The sequence below is a fragment of the Styela clava genome, chromosome 2 (assembly GCF_964204865.1).
Source record: "Styela clava chromosome 2, kaStyClav1.hap1.2, whole genome shotgun sequence".
Lineage (NCBI taxonomy): Eukaryota > Metazoa > Chordata > Ascidiacea > Stolidobranchia > Styelidae > Styela > Styela clava.
Window position 1 is genome coordinate 1532353 of NC_135251.1, and position 15945 is coordinate 1548297.

The 15945-nt window shown below is 36.4% G+C and overlaps 1 protein-coding gene across 1 annotated transcript; it reads right to left on the reverse strand.

Moving 5' to 3' along the window:
* Positions 1-797: 797 nt before the first annotated feature.
* LOC144419991 (carnitine O-palmitoyltransferase 1, muscle isoform-like) lies at positions 798-14331 on the reverse strand. The gene is made up of 4 exons (XM_078110284.1): positions 14309-14331; positions 8996-9109; positions 1517-1609; positions 798-878 (listed from the first exon to the last, which is right to left on the reverse strand). Exons 2-4 carry the CDS (start codon positions 9053-9055, stop codon positions 798-800), a joined length of 234 nt encoding a protein of 77 aa, XP_077966410.1. The 5' UTR covers positions 9056-9109; positions 14309-14331.
* Positions 14332-15945: the final 1614 nt, after the last annotated feature.

The following is a 15945-nucleotide window of genomic DNA, read 5'->3' on the forward strand; positions in this document are numbered from 1 at the left end:
ACAATTTTTTTTTTTTTGGGGGGGGGGGGGGGGAGATGGGGGTTATTATCAAAAATATTTGTGACTATGTGGTGTTCCCGAAAAGCAAATACAAAGTGGTTGATATGTTGAATATACAGAAAATGAAAAAAGCGAGGAGCACAACATGGGAGTTTATCTTGGAAGGTAGGGGAGGGGGAGAAAAAAAACGGGACCCCAACAGATAGCACCCACTAGAGCGGTTTTCCTTCCTGGCTGGGACATTGAAATGGTGGGGGGACAGGGGGTGTGAGAAAAAATGTCATAATCTCTCTGAGTCCTGTGTTGTGACCTCACCACAGGCAAATGCACCCAAATTCTCAAATAAACTTGAAAAACATGTCTGGATATATATGCTGTATACAGCTCTCACCTGAGTGAGACGACAAAAATTAAAGGGAGGGAGAGGGGGCAGAAAAAAAGGTCAGAAAAAAAGTTCAGAGCCTACAGTGATACCTAGTCACTGCCGGTTTGTTCAAGATTGTCAATATATTTATGCAAGTAGGCTGAATCGTGATTTATATGAAATTTTACTCAAACTAAATTTGTTTGAAAAATTCCCCCATCCCTCAGAAATTTTTTTTTCTTGGTTTCCAAATCTGTTTTACACTAAGATAAAAACACAATCAGTAAATATTACAGAAAAAATAGAACACGCTTTTTCACACAAAAGTATAAGTAAAATCAAAATAAAATCCCAGAGCTCCCCCCTTTTTGTATAAAACACAATGCATTGAAACCTAATAATAATTCCTAATTTTATTTGTTTTTTTCTTAAATTATTTTTTCTTTGCATATTCGCAGAGGTCCTTCACGTCCATCATTGCTTTTTCGATGTTATCAGCAAATCGAGATGAGTTCTGATAAGATAAGGAGATAACATAAGAATGTTCAAATGAGTGTAACCAGAGTCAGCACCAGGTTAGAGTTAGGCCATAATTTTATCTTGATTTTCCTTATTTCAGTTCTATTACGAGTTTGGGTACTGTCTGTGTTAGCCAAGTAAGTACACCCCCTTCCCATAGGTTTCAGTCTCATCACACAACTTGATGTAACGTAGGCAAACAAAAAGTAGGCCAAGTTGATATTAATTAATGATCAGGTGGTTAACGCACCTTTATTGAACATAGGTTTTCTAGTAGCAGTCATGAAAAATTTAGTTGTTGATCTTATGACAAGCTAACTGTTAGGGCATTGTAACGTCAAAGACATAGATAATAAATTGGACTCAAATACAGGCTTTACAACGCATAGTGATTGGAATCACTCGCACATACCAAATCAAAAATTCGTTACGGGGGCCGCACAATATTCAAAATTGGAACTTCTCCGCAGTCCACAATATTTTTCATTGTGGGCCGATTTTGGCCCGCTGGGCGCAGGTTGCACAGCACAGCCCTGTCTCACAGGTTGGTGCCATTCATAAAATACTTGTTACCCACGAAGCAGCAATTGCGAATGCAGGTCACCTAAAAACTATTATAAAAAGAATACTCACGGTCTTGTGAGAGGAGACTTTGCTTGAGATGTGAAACATTATGGTGTTTTCGTGGCAGATGATGTAGGAGACACCGTAGCCATCGTCAGCGACCTGACAAAAACGTGGAGAAATTTTTAGTAACAGGTCACAGTGCATAGGCTGTGAAGTCAGGAAATTTGGACCCAATTGTGATCCCAAAGTCTGTGCCATTTGAAATATGACTTTGAACTGTGCGAGAAAACCAAATTTTAATAATTTCGGCTTTGAGTATGTTTGTTGAGAGCATAAGTAACAATATTCTAAGCGAGGCTCACATAAAGTGAGTGAACAATAACAAAATGAATTCTCGAATAAATTCTTCATGAATTCTCAAATGAATCCAACCTTCAAAAAGAATTTACAGCTCTTTACAATCAGTGACTTTTTCTCTACAGCCTTGCTCAGAGGGAAAGTTTAGATCTATTTTCACTGTCTTTATTAAAGAAGGAATTAAGATGCACAGAAGATTTTGTAGACAAAATTTATTGTAGTTTAGAGATTTCCTTTAACCAAGAGTAAGAAGAAACATTTTTGTTCATCTGAAATCGGTGGTCGTTTTCTAGAAGGCTCAGAGATTGGCATTGGGTATAAATTAATTCTGACTGCACAGCCAACTGGGGGGATAAAATAATAAAATATAAAGTTGCATCATATTATATTGCTAATAAGCTTGGCCATAGAAGATTCCACACTCCATGCAAACAAACACATACCATGCATGATCAAGTATGATAAGGAGTTAAAATAATTCTTATCTATTATTCGGACATGAGTCTTCTTTACTTCTGAGTGAGCACACATCATAATTCTGTACTGTTCAAAAGCTTTGGCATTTCAGTGCTAGCAGCTAGACTTGCTCAGAGACAAGTCTCTGCTACATTGAGCAAGCTCACATGGAGAATGTATTAAAAAACTTTAATTGAAATTTCACAGATATTGAGTACTAAATACGGCTTCTAAAAGAGCGGTTGAATTCTAGAAGCAAGCTAACATTATCACAATTTGAAACACACAATTTTGAAGCCATGCTGAGCAACTATGAAGTGAAAAACAAGACTAGAATCGTGGAGTCGGAAATTGGATTCAAGAACTATAACTAAAGCAGTGGTTTTCACACTTTAAGTCCTTTTTAGAATTTGTCAAGTTTGCACCCGACTGGTGAATGTAAATACCAACATAAGGCAGTCAAGAACAAATCAAACAAACACTACTGTCACACTGTCTACACGCCCCACCATTGAGAACCACTGTTCTCAAGTATCACCGTAGCCGAAATCATTAACGATGTTGAGATCTTTCAATAGACTGGCCATGACCTAGCGTAGTGGTTCTCAAATGGGGCGCGACCGGGGGCCGTAGACAATTATTTGATGGGGCATCAAGCTAATTAAAAAAGAAAATTCGATTTGATATTGCATGCCTTATTTTGGATATTTACATTAATTTCATTATTTATGTTCCATCCACGTAGATTATTTTCAATTAGCTTCAAGCCCCCTCAAATAATTGTCTACGCCTTCCTTGTGGGGCGCACCCCATCGCTTGAGAACCACTGTTTTAGTTTTATTTGATTTATTTAATCAGCCCATTGGTCACCCTGTATATAATCACGTATTGTATCAACCAATCAAATCAAGGATTTGTTATTCAAATTTTGACTTGTTAACACACACCACACACACAATTAACTGAAACAATTTTGGTAATTGAGGTATTGAAGAGAGGAGGACACAGCTGCCCGAGACATTATAAGCTTGACTATAATTATAAATACAAGGTGTGCATAAAATCCATTTACAATTTCAATTTTGTTATGAAGTCAATTCTCAGTATATCTTAACCAGGTTTGTTGTTTTTAATCAGTAATTGTTTAGGTATTTTTACTTCATTTCATACATATGTGAGGGCCAAAACAATATATGGTATCGATAAATTCCCTGCAATTGTAAATAATTTTAGGACTTTATGGACATCCTATATTTTTTAAAAAGTTTGTGCTTTGTGCGCTTCCTCATCTAGGAAAGATGACTTATAATTGAAGAAATATTCCATGCATATAAAGATAAGAACATTCTGTCTAGTCATGCTTCATTAGTCACTGGTGGTAAAAGCCTGCAGCAAAATTCTTAGGGGTAATTGCCAGGGCTGGGGAGCTGGCTTAAAATCAGTGTGGCTCCAGCTCCAACTCCAGAGCCAGAGTATATTCGAGCTATGGCTCCGACTCCCAACTCCGGAGCTTCATTTTTTTAGCCCGGAGCTGCCTCCAGCTCCGGCTCCGCACACTATAATGTATTTGATAGTACCGCTAAGCTTATCATTTACAAAAAGTCAATGCCTCACTGTTATTTATTTCATGATTTTATCACACACTTGGTAAGGGAATCATGAAAAATCAAGTTAACACTTAATATTGTGAGTTTCAATGGATATCTTATATTACTATATTTCCCGGCTGTTATAGACCCCATTTTTTGGCCTGAGGCATCTTATTGGGCAGCTAGGCTTGCTTGATTTCTGTGGCCAACTGATCAGCGTATTTTTCGCAGATGTTTTCTCAAAAATGATTTGTGTTAACCGTACATTTGGGTTGATATATTTTATTTTGTGAAGAAAAGATTTACATATAGGAACCGATAAAAGAGCTTAAACATATGGCGAACCACGGCCATACTTAAATTAAATCACATTTGTGAATAAGTATGTAACACAAATTTCACTTGGTAAATTGCTTTTGAACAATAGAATTGTACTCTGAGCACTATTCTATAAACTACAGTCGATGCAGGACAGAAAACGTGAAATGCAATAATCTTTGTACATGGAATTTTGGAACACTCAAAAATAACAACTTGCCTATTAAAAGTAGTTTTAATTACCGTATGTATTCGAAAACGCCAAAGGGTCTGCTAATCATGATATTTAATTGACTTTGTATTGCCAGCTGTTATTTGTCATATTCCCTACAAACATTCAAAATGGTTTTCACTACCTTTTTAACTTAAAATTACCACGTTGTTGTTATGAATAGTTAATTTTGTGAGTATGATTATACCAAACAAACATGATCTGTTTCTAACCATATAAAATTATTACCGCATGGCGCATATTAGTGCATAACTGACCAACAGAAAAGCAATTTTTCTGTCGTCTTATTGGATAGCTATAAAAATAGACATCGTCTTTTTTGCCTGGAAATACAGTATATTACTAAATGTTATTGAAATTTAAGTGAATAAAAACTAATTGAACATTGAATGGCCATCACATAATTCATACGAGCATTTAAAATGAATTTGTTCTTAAGAACAGTATCGCTTCTACTAAATCTTCTTTCATTGAGGCTCGCAGGTCCGAACGAATTATGCGCAGGGCCGAAAACAATCTTTCCACACTAACTTGGGTTGGAGGCAATGCTGTCACCATATATGCCACATTTTGAACTATTTCTGGATATTCTGGGATGGCTTTTAGAATATCCAACTTATATGAGCGATCTATTTTTTCTACATCATTTAAAGCATAAAAGAAGTCTCTTTTGAATTTGGAAAGCGGTGATAGATCTGAATTTGAGTTTCTACTTTCCTTCTCTGTTCGACGACGTTTGGCTTCAATGTCAAGGTGTTTTTCAAAATCTATTTCGCATTCGGAACCAGAATCAGAGGAGTTCCTTAAAGGCCCACTAGCACAGAGTGATTGGTCTTCAAATTGTGTAGCTCGTGATCCACGGTGCATTCAAACAGCTATATCACATAGCGCTGCCTTTCCTCTATTGAGCTGTTCTTCACTTAGGGTAACCCTGTACATAGGATCAACATAAATAGCCGCTAATAATACAGGGTTATCGAGGAGACATTTTTCTCTGCGCAGCATAGATGCTTTTATAGCATCTGCAATGATGCTACTGGATTGTGAAAGTTTATAAATGAGGTTTTTCCACTCTTTATAAAAAGACCCTGGTGTCAAATCTTGTGCCTGTAACCTTTTGGTGACTAAATAGGGCTCCCGAAGTAATTCTTCTAATTGATGTGTCTGTCGCCATTGCAAGTCAGTCAAGGTTATGTCTGGATTGGCCATGTCAATTAAACTGTTTTTTATTTCTAAGAGCCGCTGAATCATTAAGTAGGTGCTACCCCACCTAGTGGCTTGATCTATTATTGCACCTTTTCCTGTTCTACGCTTCAATATAGCATCTATTTTAGGCGTCCTGGCCATGACTGAGGTTTGACGTAGCTTACTTAGTAAAGTGTGTACATGCTTTTCTTTCAAACCATCACGAATAGCAAGCTGAAGGGTATGTACTGCATACCGCATGTGCTCAATTGTATGAACAGCTGTTATGCTGTTTACAGCACTAACTAAAGCTTCATCTGATTCACCTTCATTCAACTCATCATCACGTTCAACCTCGTCCCCAATCATATTTGCATTAAGTTTCTCTATTGTTTTTGTCATGTTAGAGGCATTATCTGTCACAATCGCTAATATATGTTCTTTTCTAATTTCAAACTCTCTCAGAACTTCCTCAACAAATTTTTGAATAAATTCACTTGTGTGTTGAGCTTGTGTATCCCGTACTGATAATGTACGGATGGCTATTTCATTTTTATAATCCACAAATTGAACATTTATAGCGAAATAATTAGTTCTCTGTCTAGTACAAGCGTCCATTTTCAAAAAACAAAATTTCCCATGTAATATATCCTTTAACACTCTTTTCTGACACTCGGCTTCCTTCACCACCATATCTCTTATAATTTATATCATGTCTCTCCAGTGATACTCCCAATTTGTTGGCCATTTCTCCATTTAATCCGAGGAATGCTTTCGAAGAGAACAGTTGAAGTGCAGCTGCATTATTCACCACCAGCTGTATGATATGTCTCTGGAACTTTTCTTTAGTCATGGAAATGGTCACTTTTTGACTTGTGAAGTAGCTTGAGACAGAGGTTTGTCTACTTATATCGCTGTCTCTCTTTGTGTCTTCACTGTCTTCTTTTTTGACAGACTCGAAGGCATCAAAATGATGTCTTTCCAAATGCCGCTTCAAATTTGAAGTTTTATTGATGAACCTGAGATTGCAAACGGCCCCATCTTTCTTTAATACTTGGCAGATTAGTGCATTTTTATCTCCACTCTCTTTGAAATATTTGAACACTGCGGACTTTTTACTTTTGCAAGCCATGGTACAAGGGTTGCATTCTTGCAAATTAATTTTCTCTAATTTAATATTAACTACTATTTAAAATGAAATATTATATTGTCATGAATGGCATTAAGATTAGGTAAGCATTTTCTACAAGCGAGAAATTGTATCGTATACAATATACATCAACTGGCCATTCCGACATTTAGGCATGCAAGCCAGCATGTCATGTTTCAGCATTGCTTGAACATGCCCAGACATGTCTATGTGGTCGTTACTGTTAGTTACGTCACAAAGGTAAATTAGCGATCGGCCGATCGCTTTTTTCTTGTCCGCAATTGCTGATGTGTTGCGCAAGCCACACCTGTACTACAATCAATTATTGGGCAATCCCGATTCCGACTAAATCCACTGAACACACTCCATGTGACCTACCGCGTCGCATCATTATATCCCGGTGCAATTTATGAGACGAAGACAAGAAAACAAATCGCATTTTTTTCGGAATCCATTTTACGTTATATACAACCAAGCTGAGAAAGCCGATGACCTAACCTCATATACGACACTTCAGATCTAAATTCGGAAATATTACATAATATTTAGGGATTCCCAAATAGTCAAAACGCCCCTCTTTGCAATATAGTTTCGATTTTTACTAGTAGTCGTTAGCGCGCAATGAGGTTTTTTAGATCGCCGAAATCAAATTATTCGCAAATAATATTTCTGAGAAATTTTTTTTTTTATCTACAAAAGTATTTTTAACACTTGCCAGTAAATACCATTTATTAGAAAAAGAAAAGCAGTGAGGAGTTGTAATCAGGTAATCGTAAAATAGCCGGTTGCATTGGCCACTAATCGACATCAATAAATATCAGTATACATATATATATGGTAATTTGATCGTATAGCAAAAAATGAATTAAGTGTGCAACCCCGTTAACGACCGCACACAGAAAACAGTATATCAGAATGCATTACCGCTATTTTTCACGACAAAATACTTTATCAGTCCATATTGCTATATCAAAGTATTCCGATACTTTTTCAAATTTTAAAGTAATAGTCACTTTTCGCAAGCTGTTTGTTTGTTTCGTTTCCGTGCAAATCTTCAAACGATTTTATGCACTTTGTCATGTGTTTTTAAGACGACAAAATAGAATTGTTAGATTGTTTGGTATATATATTCATTTTTCAGTGCGCGTTACAGCATTCTTTCACGGTTGCGTGGTGGATATTGTCGCCATTTTCGCATTTATTTCCAGTTACGTCGGGAAATTATTAACTATGTAAAGTTATTATTAATAACTAAACGCACTCACTTTTAGAAAACCTTCCCGCAAAGCGTTTATTCTCGCCAATCCCGCGAGCGAATGGAAGTGAAATCAAAATTTGAATATTATTATGTTCACACGTCTCGCTTAGATCCAACCAAGGTCATATATTAAATAAGTTGTTTTCATACGTTTTGTTACGATACCTCAATAAACTCGGAAAAATAATTTGCTTTATTGGGAAGATTAGGAAAATATAATTTATACTTTTTCTTGCGCTTTGGCGAATAATTTTGTTTATAATATTTAAAAAAAAACGACTTGTCAGAAAATAATTTTCTATTGTGCTAAAAATGTAACCCATTACCGATACCAGCACTTGCCTTATTGTTTTATTCTGTTCAAAGTAACTCAATGTTGCGTCGACTTACGAAATAATAAAAGAATCTCTAACATAAATGACAAGCTACGGACGTAAAATGTGTGGAAAACTGCCCGATTATGATTAATTTTGATTCATATTTTTGCGATCTTGCCAAATCGTTATCGCCGTTTAAAAATACCAAGATCCGTGATATAATCCAACACTATTTACTTTAGAACAATAGTAACTTGATTAATTATACAACTATTTAGTTCTGTTAAGTGTTTGGAGACGCCAGAAATTATAGAATTAAAATCGGCGTAATTATTATACTAGAAATTATCAAAAAATCAGAAAAGTAAAAAAAAAATAATTCTATTGTCAGGAGCTGGAGCCGCTGAAATTTCTGGCAGCTCCGGCTCTGGCTCCAGCTCCATCTATCATGGCCAGCTCAGCTCCAACTCCGACTCCGGCTCCATCAAAATGTCACGGCTCCATGGCTCCAAGCTCCAGCTCCAGCTCCGACTCCCCAGCCCTGGTAATTGCAATAAGCCACTGATGTGTGTTATGGAGTTTCTGCTGTTACAGATTTAAGACTCAATGCAAGAAACAGCACAACATAGCCTGCAAGCGTGTGAGACCCATACGTCCATTAGATGTCGCTATTGCATTCTTACCGGACCGAATCCTCCTCCCCCAGACAAGAATGAGGGGTGTTCGACAAGATTTATCTTCATTCCCTGTTGGTGGGGGATCTGAGACGTCGAAAGACGCCACGGCTCACGAAGAACCTGTTGGGGTGAAGCAGGGTCGTAGCAGAAGAGTGGAAAGGTCAGATTTAAGGAACTTTAGGGTCAAAGGTTATTTTGTAGAGGTCAAATTTTAAGTTGAAGGTCATTTTGTAAAGTAGATGTCAAATTTAGGAGTGAAGGTCATTTCGCAAATTAGGGGTCAAATTTGGGGTTGAATGTCATTTTGTAAATTAGAGGTTAACTTTTTGGTTCAAGGTGATTTTATAATTTGGGGTTAAATGTCATTTTATAGAGGTCAACTTTCAGGTTGAGGGTCATTTCACACAGTAGAGGTCAGAATTGGGGTTGAAAGTCATTTTATAGAGGTCAAATTTATAGTCGAAGGTCATACAATGTTAGACAAAACTACCCAAACCATAAAGTACGTCTTTCAAGCACCTAATGTTTCGTTATATGTTGGAATGATAAGGGTCATATCAGGTTCAAGGGTCATAAGATCAGGAAGTAGGAAGAAAGTTCAATAAAGAGAGAAAAGGTGAAAATGATTAGCGCAATGAAAATATTATTGTTGTAAAAATGGTTTCTAGCGGAATAAGCTTACACAAGTCCGGCTCTATTGCAATTTGCAAAATTATACCCCTACGGGATTCAAACCTCGTACTCACACATGGTAATCAAAAGTGCAATGATGAGCATGTACTAATCCATTAGAAACCATTTCTACAAATATACAAGATTGTTAAAATTAAAACAAACATCTAAAATATAGCATTACATAATCCCTTGTAAACCAGGTAGAATACAACTGTTTTATATATGTTATTTATACAAATTTGCCAAAAAGTAGGCCGTTAACACAGGTATCAATAACAGTAGGCCCACTTTTGAACCAACCTGTAATGCGTTCAGTACTCCCGAAGTATGTGAACCAAGATGGTGGACACCGGAACGTAGTATGTATACCAGGTTAAGGTTAGGCCATAATTTTATTCCAATTTTCCTCATTTTAGTTCTATTTCGAGTTCGGGGACTAGCTAAGTGACTCCCTTAGTATTTGTACCTGAGATTATGGCCTAACCCTGACCTGGTACACATACTACATTCCGGTGTCCTCCATCTTGGTTCACATCCTTCGAGAGTACCATGTGTTCTATGTGAAAACTTTTTGCATAAGCAATACGAGGATTTAACAAACACATAAGACTTTTAGGGAAAGATATAGAAGTCGAATGCCCTCGCAAAAAGTTTTCACACAAATACCCCCCCTCCATTGATCGTTAACTCCCCCTAACTGAAACAGAAAAAATTGTGAAAAAATCGCAAATTAGGTTTAAAAAATGCGTTGAGGGCAATGATTGTTGCAATCGCATGTTCTGTAGAATTAAAAACTAAAAATTAGGAGATAGAATTACGCAAACAAGGGTGTTAGTAATAACATGCATGAGTGATGATTAGACAAACAGCCAATCACAGCCAGTGTATTATGACACGCTTGATAATGTCATATTGGACTCACCGGACCAAATCCTCCCCCTTGTGGTGTCAAGTCAGTGTGAAAATCTTTATAATGGTCGATACGACCAGTTTGGTTAATCGCAGTCTGGGATGTTGACAATTCCCACGCTTCACTGAGCACCTAACCCAAATTATGATGTCATAAGTCAATATATGATGTCACAATGAAACAAAGTAAATCATTTGAACAGACATGGGTAAATTTCCACGCCTCACCAAGCATCTGATTTCAAATTATGATGTCATGAATCAATATATAATGTCACAATAAAACAAAGTGATGTGGTTAAGAGTGATTCTTACATCATAAGATGAATACTAATACCATATTATGACATCAAAATATCCTAAAAATGAAAATCGTTGCACTATAGTGATGTCACAACACAACCATAGTTACATCACAATACAACATCAAAACTAAAAAGCAACTTCATAGAAACAGTGAATTAGATAGAAGGGTTAGCGTTAATACAAATGGTTAGAAGCACAACCCAAAGAATATTTGAAGAAATTTTTAAGAATGTATTTGGAATGATAGGGTATCAGGTTTAGGCCAGTTGTTCCCGAAGTTGATTGACCGGGGCCAAATTAGAAGCAGAAGGATATTTGTGGGTCGGGAAAGTGGAGCGCTCGCTTGGGGTCGAAACCAGTACCGGTACATATAATTTGGATACCGGTATAAGTAAGAATATATACAGGCGTAAACTGTGATAATGACGGTATCTAGAACTAAAAAAAAAATGTGTTAAACTGTTTCACTTGAGTTGGTTATTATTTGTTAAGTCAGTTTGAGCGTAATTTTAGAAAAAAGCCAAAAAAGACTTGAATATTAATCAAGGTCAAACATATTTAAAAGTAGGGCAAAATTTACAGAATTCACAGCGGAAAAACCAAAGCAGTTTATGTCACTTTTTTCAGAAATTGAATTTTTCATCCACCATCATCATGGACCATCTTAATATGGCGTACCTGCACCTATTTTAGTTTTGATTGCAAGTCGTCCCTCATGTGCATTTTAGTTTTGGTTGTTAGAACCATACTAACGTTGTTTAACTGAAAAAAAAAGACCCAGCCTGAATTTTAAAAATGATTTTAATATAAGCCTTCCCTTCAAAATAAGACCAAGTCAATGTTTCACAAAACCTTAAGATGTGACATAAGCCAATTTGGTTAAATTGCAGCAAGACAGACTTACTTAAGTCGGGAGTTATTGCGACAGAAAACATGGAAACTGATTGAAGATTAATGAAAACAGTGAAAAGAAAGACACACAGCATGATAATAGTTATTTTTTTAGAGTAGAGAAACTCAAAGATGAAAAAGTGTTTTTTTTTTTTTTTAATATGAAAAAATGTGATATGCGTGTAATGACTACATCCAAAAAATGGGATTCCCCCTCCCTCCTTCAATTTTTGAACTATGTTTTTTGAAAGGCTGATGAGTCACAACCTATGGGTGTATTTGAAAGGTCCAATGACTTGCCATGTGGGTCATGGTTTAATGACTAAAAACGCAGGGTTGAAATGTAAATAAAATTAAAAAAGACTGTTAATTTTTCATTATCAGATTCAACTAAAAAAAAAGTTTTGGTGCAATAAGTAAAAAAAGGATTTAAATGAAGCAAAATTGACGTGATATTATGTGCACATTCGGGGGTCGCAAGGATTTGTAACTGCTTTGTCACAGAGTGTTCAACTAAAGAGTCGCGGTATAATAAATAAAAATACAGGGTTGAAATGAACCAAAATTGATGTGGATCTATCTATTCATTCAGGGGATCGCATGGATTTGTAAAGTCACAGGGTGATATGTTACTGAGGGTTCAACTAAAGAGTCACGGTCTAATAAGTAAAAATGCAGTATCAAAATGAACTAAAATTGATGCGGAACTATTTGCGTATTCACAAGTTGCTGCTGTCACAGAAGGGACGAATGTTTGCTGGATATACAAATCAAGACAATTTTTTTTAGTTTAGTTAGATACAAAGAAAATTTCTAAATCTCAAAATATATAATGGTTTTGAAAATATCGTACATTGTGGCGAACAAATAAAAAATTATTTTCATGATTGTAATTCGCGATTTAAAAAAAACTTTTTTGAAAATTGTTTTTTTTTGACATAATGAAGAATTTGATGACAATAGACAGCCATTCGTTAATAACTAAAAATGAAGGGTACAAATAAAGACAGTCACAGTTGAATGATTAAAAATGCAGGGTTAGAATGATAATAACATTCTTTATGATTTTTTATCTAATGAACAAACATGTGTGAAACACTTAAAACATAGTTATGGTTGGAGGAATAAAAATGCAGGGCCAAATGAACAAATAATTTGAGATTAGGAATGTTGGCTGGAGCATCACGGTCTGATGAACAAAAATGCGGGGATAAATTGAACAAAAAATATGCAATAGAACGCCACATGATTGAAAAATGAATGGCAGTCATGCATGGTTGGATGAATGATGACCGAAAATGCAGGGTTAAATGAGAAAAATATTTGATTAACGATAATGACTAGAGAGTCATATGATTGAGAATCTAATGGCAGTCATGGTCGAATGAGTAAATAATGCGGGGTTTGAAATGTCAATGTGACCAGATGAAATTAATTCCATAACAGCCATTTTGACAAATTTTTTACGGATAAAGTTTCGTGAATTTCGAAATAAACATGCACTAAGTTGCAACAGCGAGAAAGAAAATTACGTTTCAGCGATAGCTTGCACCAGCACGATAAGAAACACCGAAAAGAAAACGGATCGATGCGAGAAAAGTTTTGAAAACAACTTATGCTTTTAGTTTTTACTTTTATGCTAATGTTTATGGTGTGAGACTATGTTGGCTGAATAAAAAACTCCGCTCACCAGCTCACCCAGAGGTGCAATAAATTTTGGTAGGCAATGATGAAAGCGGGGCAGGAGTTACAAGAGCACCCACCCACCTGGGTAGGCATTGTGAAAGCGGGGCAGGAGTTACAAGAGCACCCACCCACCTGGGTAGGCATTGTGAAAGCGGGGCAGGAGTTACAAGAGCACCCACCCACCTGGGTAGGCAATGATGGAAGCGGGGCAAGTGTTTTGAAAACCAATGAAGACTAATAGATCTAGAAATCCAACTTTATTTGCGCTTTTACTTTAATTCTAATGTTTCAGGGGTTGGACCTAGACGATAGTTTGAGTTCAAACATCACGTCGCCCCACCTTACCCAGGGTGTAATAAATTGAATCGGCTAAACTGGAAAGATTCTGTCTTTTCTAGAACAGGAGGTTCTCACATAGTGGAGATATGGGAACCTACGGCCAGTATGTACTTCAGCATTTCATTTTAGAGGGGGGGGGGGAATTTAGAAGGTTGGTAAATATTTTCCTATTAGCGATTAAACTATTCGTAACTTATAAAAATGTGTTATGTATTTGACAGATCATCTGCACTGATAAATATTCTACCTTCTGGATATTCAAATACAATTATACTTAAGTTAGGTAATCAAGTGCGGTATCATACTTCAAAATTAGGGGGGTGCTTGAAATTTTAGAGGGGGGACAGTGACAGTGACAACCTTTAAGGTTTGTCCAGAGCGAAGACACAAAACATCACATAAGGTTAGCGTGTCAGAAAGTGAGTAGAAATATATAAACAATAAGAAAAAGTTATAAATCAAAAAAAAATTAAAAAAAAAGAAAAAAAAAAAAAAAGAAAATGATATTCTGACCTTTTGCAAGAAAGGAGACTCGATCTTGAGATATTTTATATTTTGACACGACGTAGAGACAGAATAAATGACGATCAATTCCTTGACCTACGAAGAGAAAAAAATCAGTTTATCCTTGTGTGGGATTCCCCCTCCTCACCATTGACTTGAAATGTTTCAAGTATAGCTTTGTGCGTTATCATAGGCAACAAATAGGCTTTGTCAACAGCCAACTGCTGTGGCAGTTCCAAAAAAATACCCAATTGAATGGGAGACGGGTTGATAGTTGCATAATATTATTTGATGTACTACTAAATAGGTCGTAGGTGTGTTGAGTTTGCATTATATTAGTTGATGTACTGAAAGACAAAAGTCGGAATCAAGTTGAAATTATATGAAATGTCCTGATCATCAGATGTCAATCATTGAAAACCACATTAATGAATTTGTTGTTCTATACTGTCACCTAGCGGAGACTTTTTGAATATTTGCTCAAGTCAGTCAAGATTATTTATCCACCCTTCCACACAAGTTAGTGTAGTGTTTTGTGTAGACTAAAATGGTAACATTATCTTTACACCAATGTCGCTGAGTGTTCACATACAATGGGAAACATGCTTCATCAAATAACTCACTCGGAAGAAAAGAGTCATACGTCTGAACCTATTCGAAAGCCCTTCTGATAAGCAAAATTTTCGAAGAGAGGTTTTGAAATTTGTAATTGCCAAGTTAGACCGTAACAGCTACCGGTAGCAGAACCGGCTCCTGGCCCGAAACGTGAGTCTTCAACAGTCTTGAGGGTGTAAAAAACAGTCTAAAGAGCGTTTCAAGCTATGAAAGATTCCTATCGTGCTTTTTTTTTACATTTTAGAAAAGGGGTCTGACCCTGATGTCAGATTTAGGCACACAGAGGTTCCATGTCCAGTCTAAAGAGCGTTTCAAGCTATGAAAGATTCCTATCGTGCTTTTTTTTTACATTTTGGAAAAAGGTCTGACCCTGATGTCAGATTTAGGCACACAGAGGTTCCATGTCATATGCGTTTATTGTAAAACGGTTGACTGTAAATGAAATGAAAGCCTCCAGTAAAGCCCGTGAAATTCGCGTCAAAACAGAAAAGCAATTATCGATAAAAATTAGCCGAGCGAAACACAAGGAAGAAGCGTTCAAACGATAATCAACTGAAAAGAAACTTCTATCGCCGACACCTGATCTGAAATTCAAACTCAATTATCCAAACTTGCAATGTCAACATTGTCAAGTCCGACACTGACTACCAGGGCTTAACAATTTTTTTTTATCATTCTTTATTGTTTGTTCAAAATGTCTTCACCCCTTCCATGTCATAGAAAAAACACAGTACTGCAAAATATTGTTCCTATTTGTACAATTTACTTTCAAAAAATTTAAAACACAAAAACAGCTAAAAGTCTTAAGTCTATAGAGAAAACGGTGAGTCTGAATTCAAAAGTAAAGAGGTCTATATCTAAATAGTTTCAAATTACAGAATTCTACCATGCTTGTCAGGATGTGGGTATTCTGCCCAGTCATGCTTCAGTGATCATAAGCGGGAGAGCTTTTTGAGATTGAATAGTTTAAGCCAGGGGTGTGCAACCTTTAATACAAGAGGGCCATTTACAAATAACTTAGCGAAACCGCG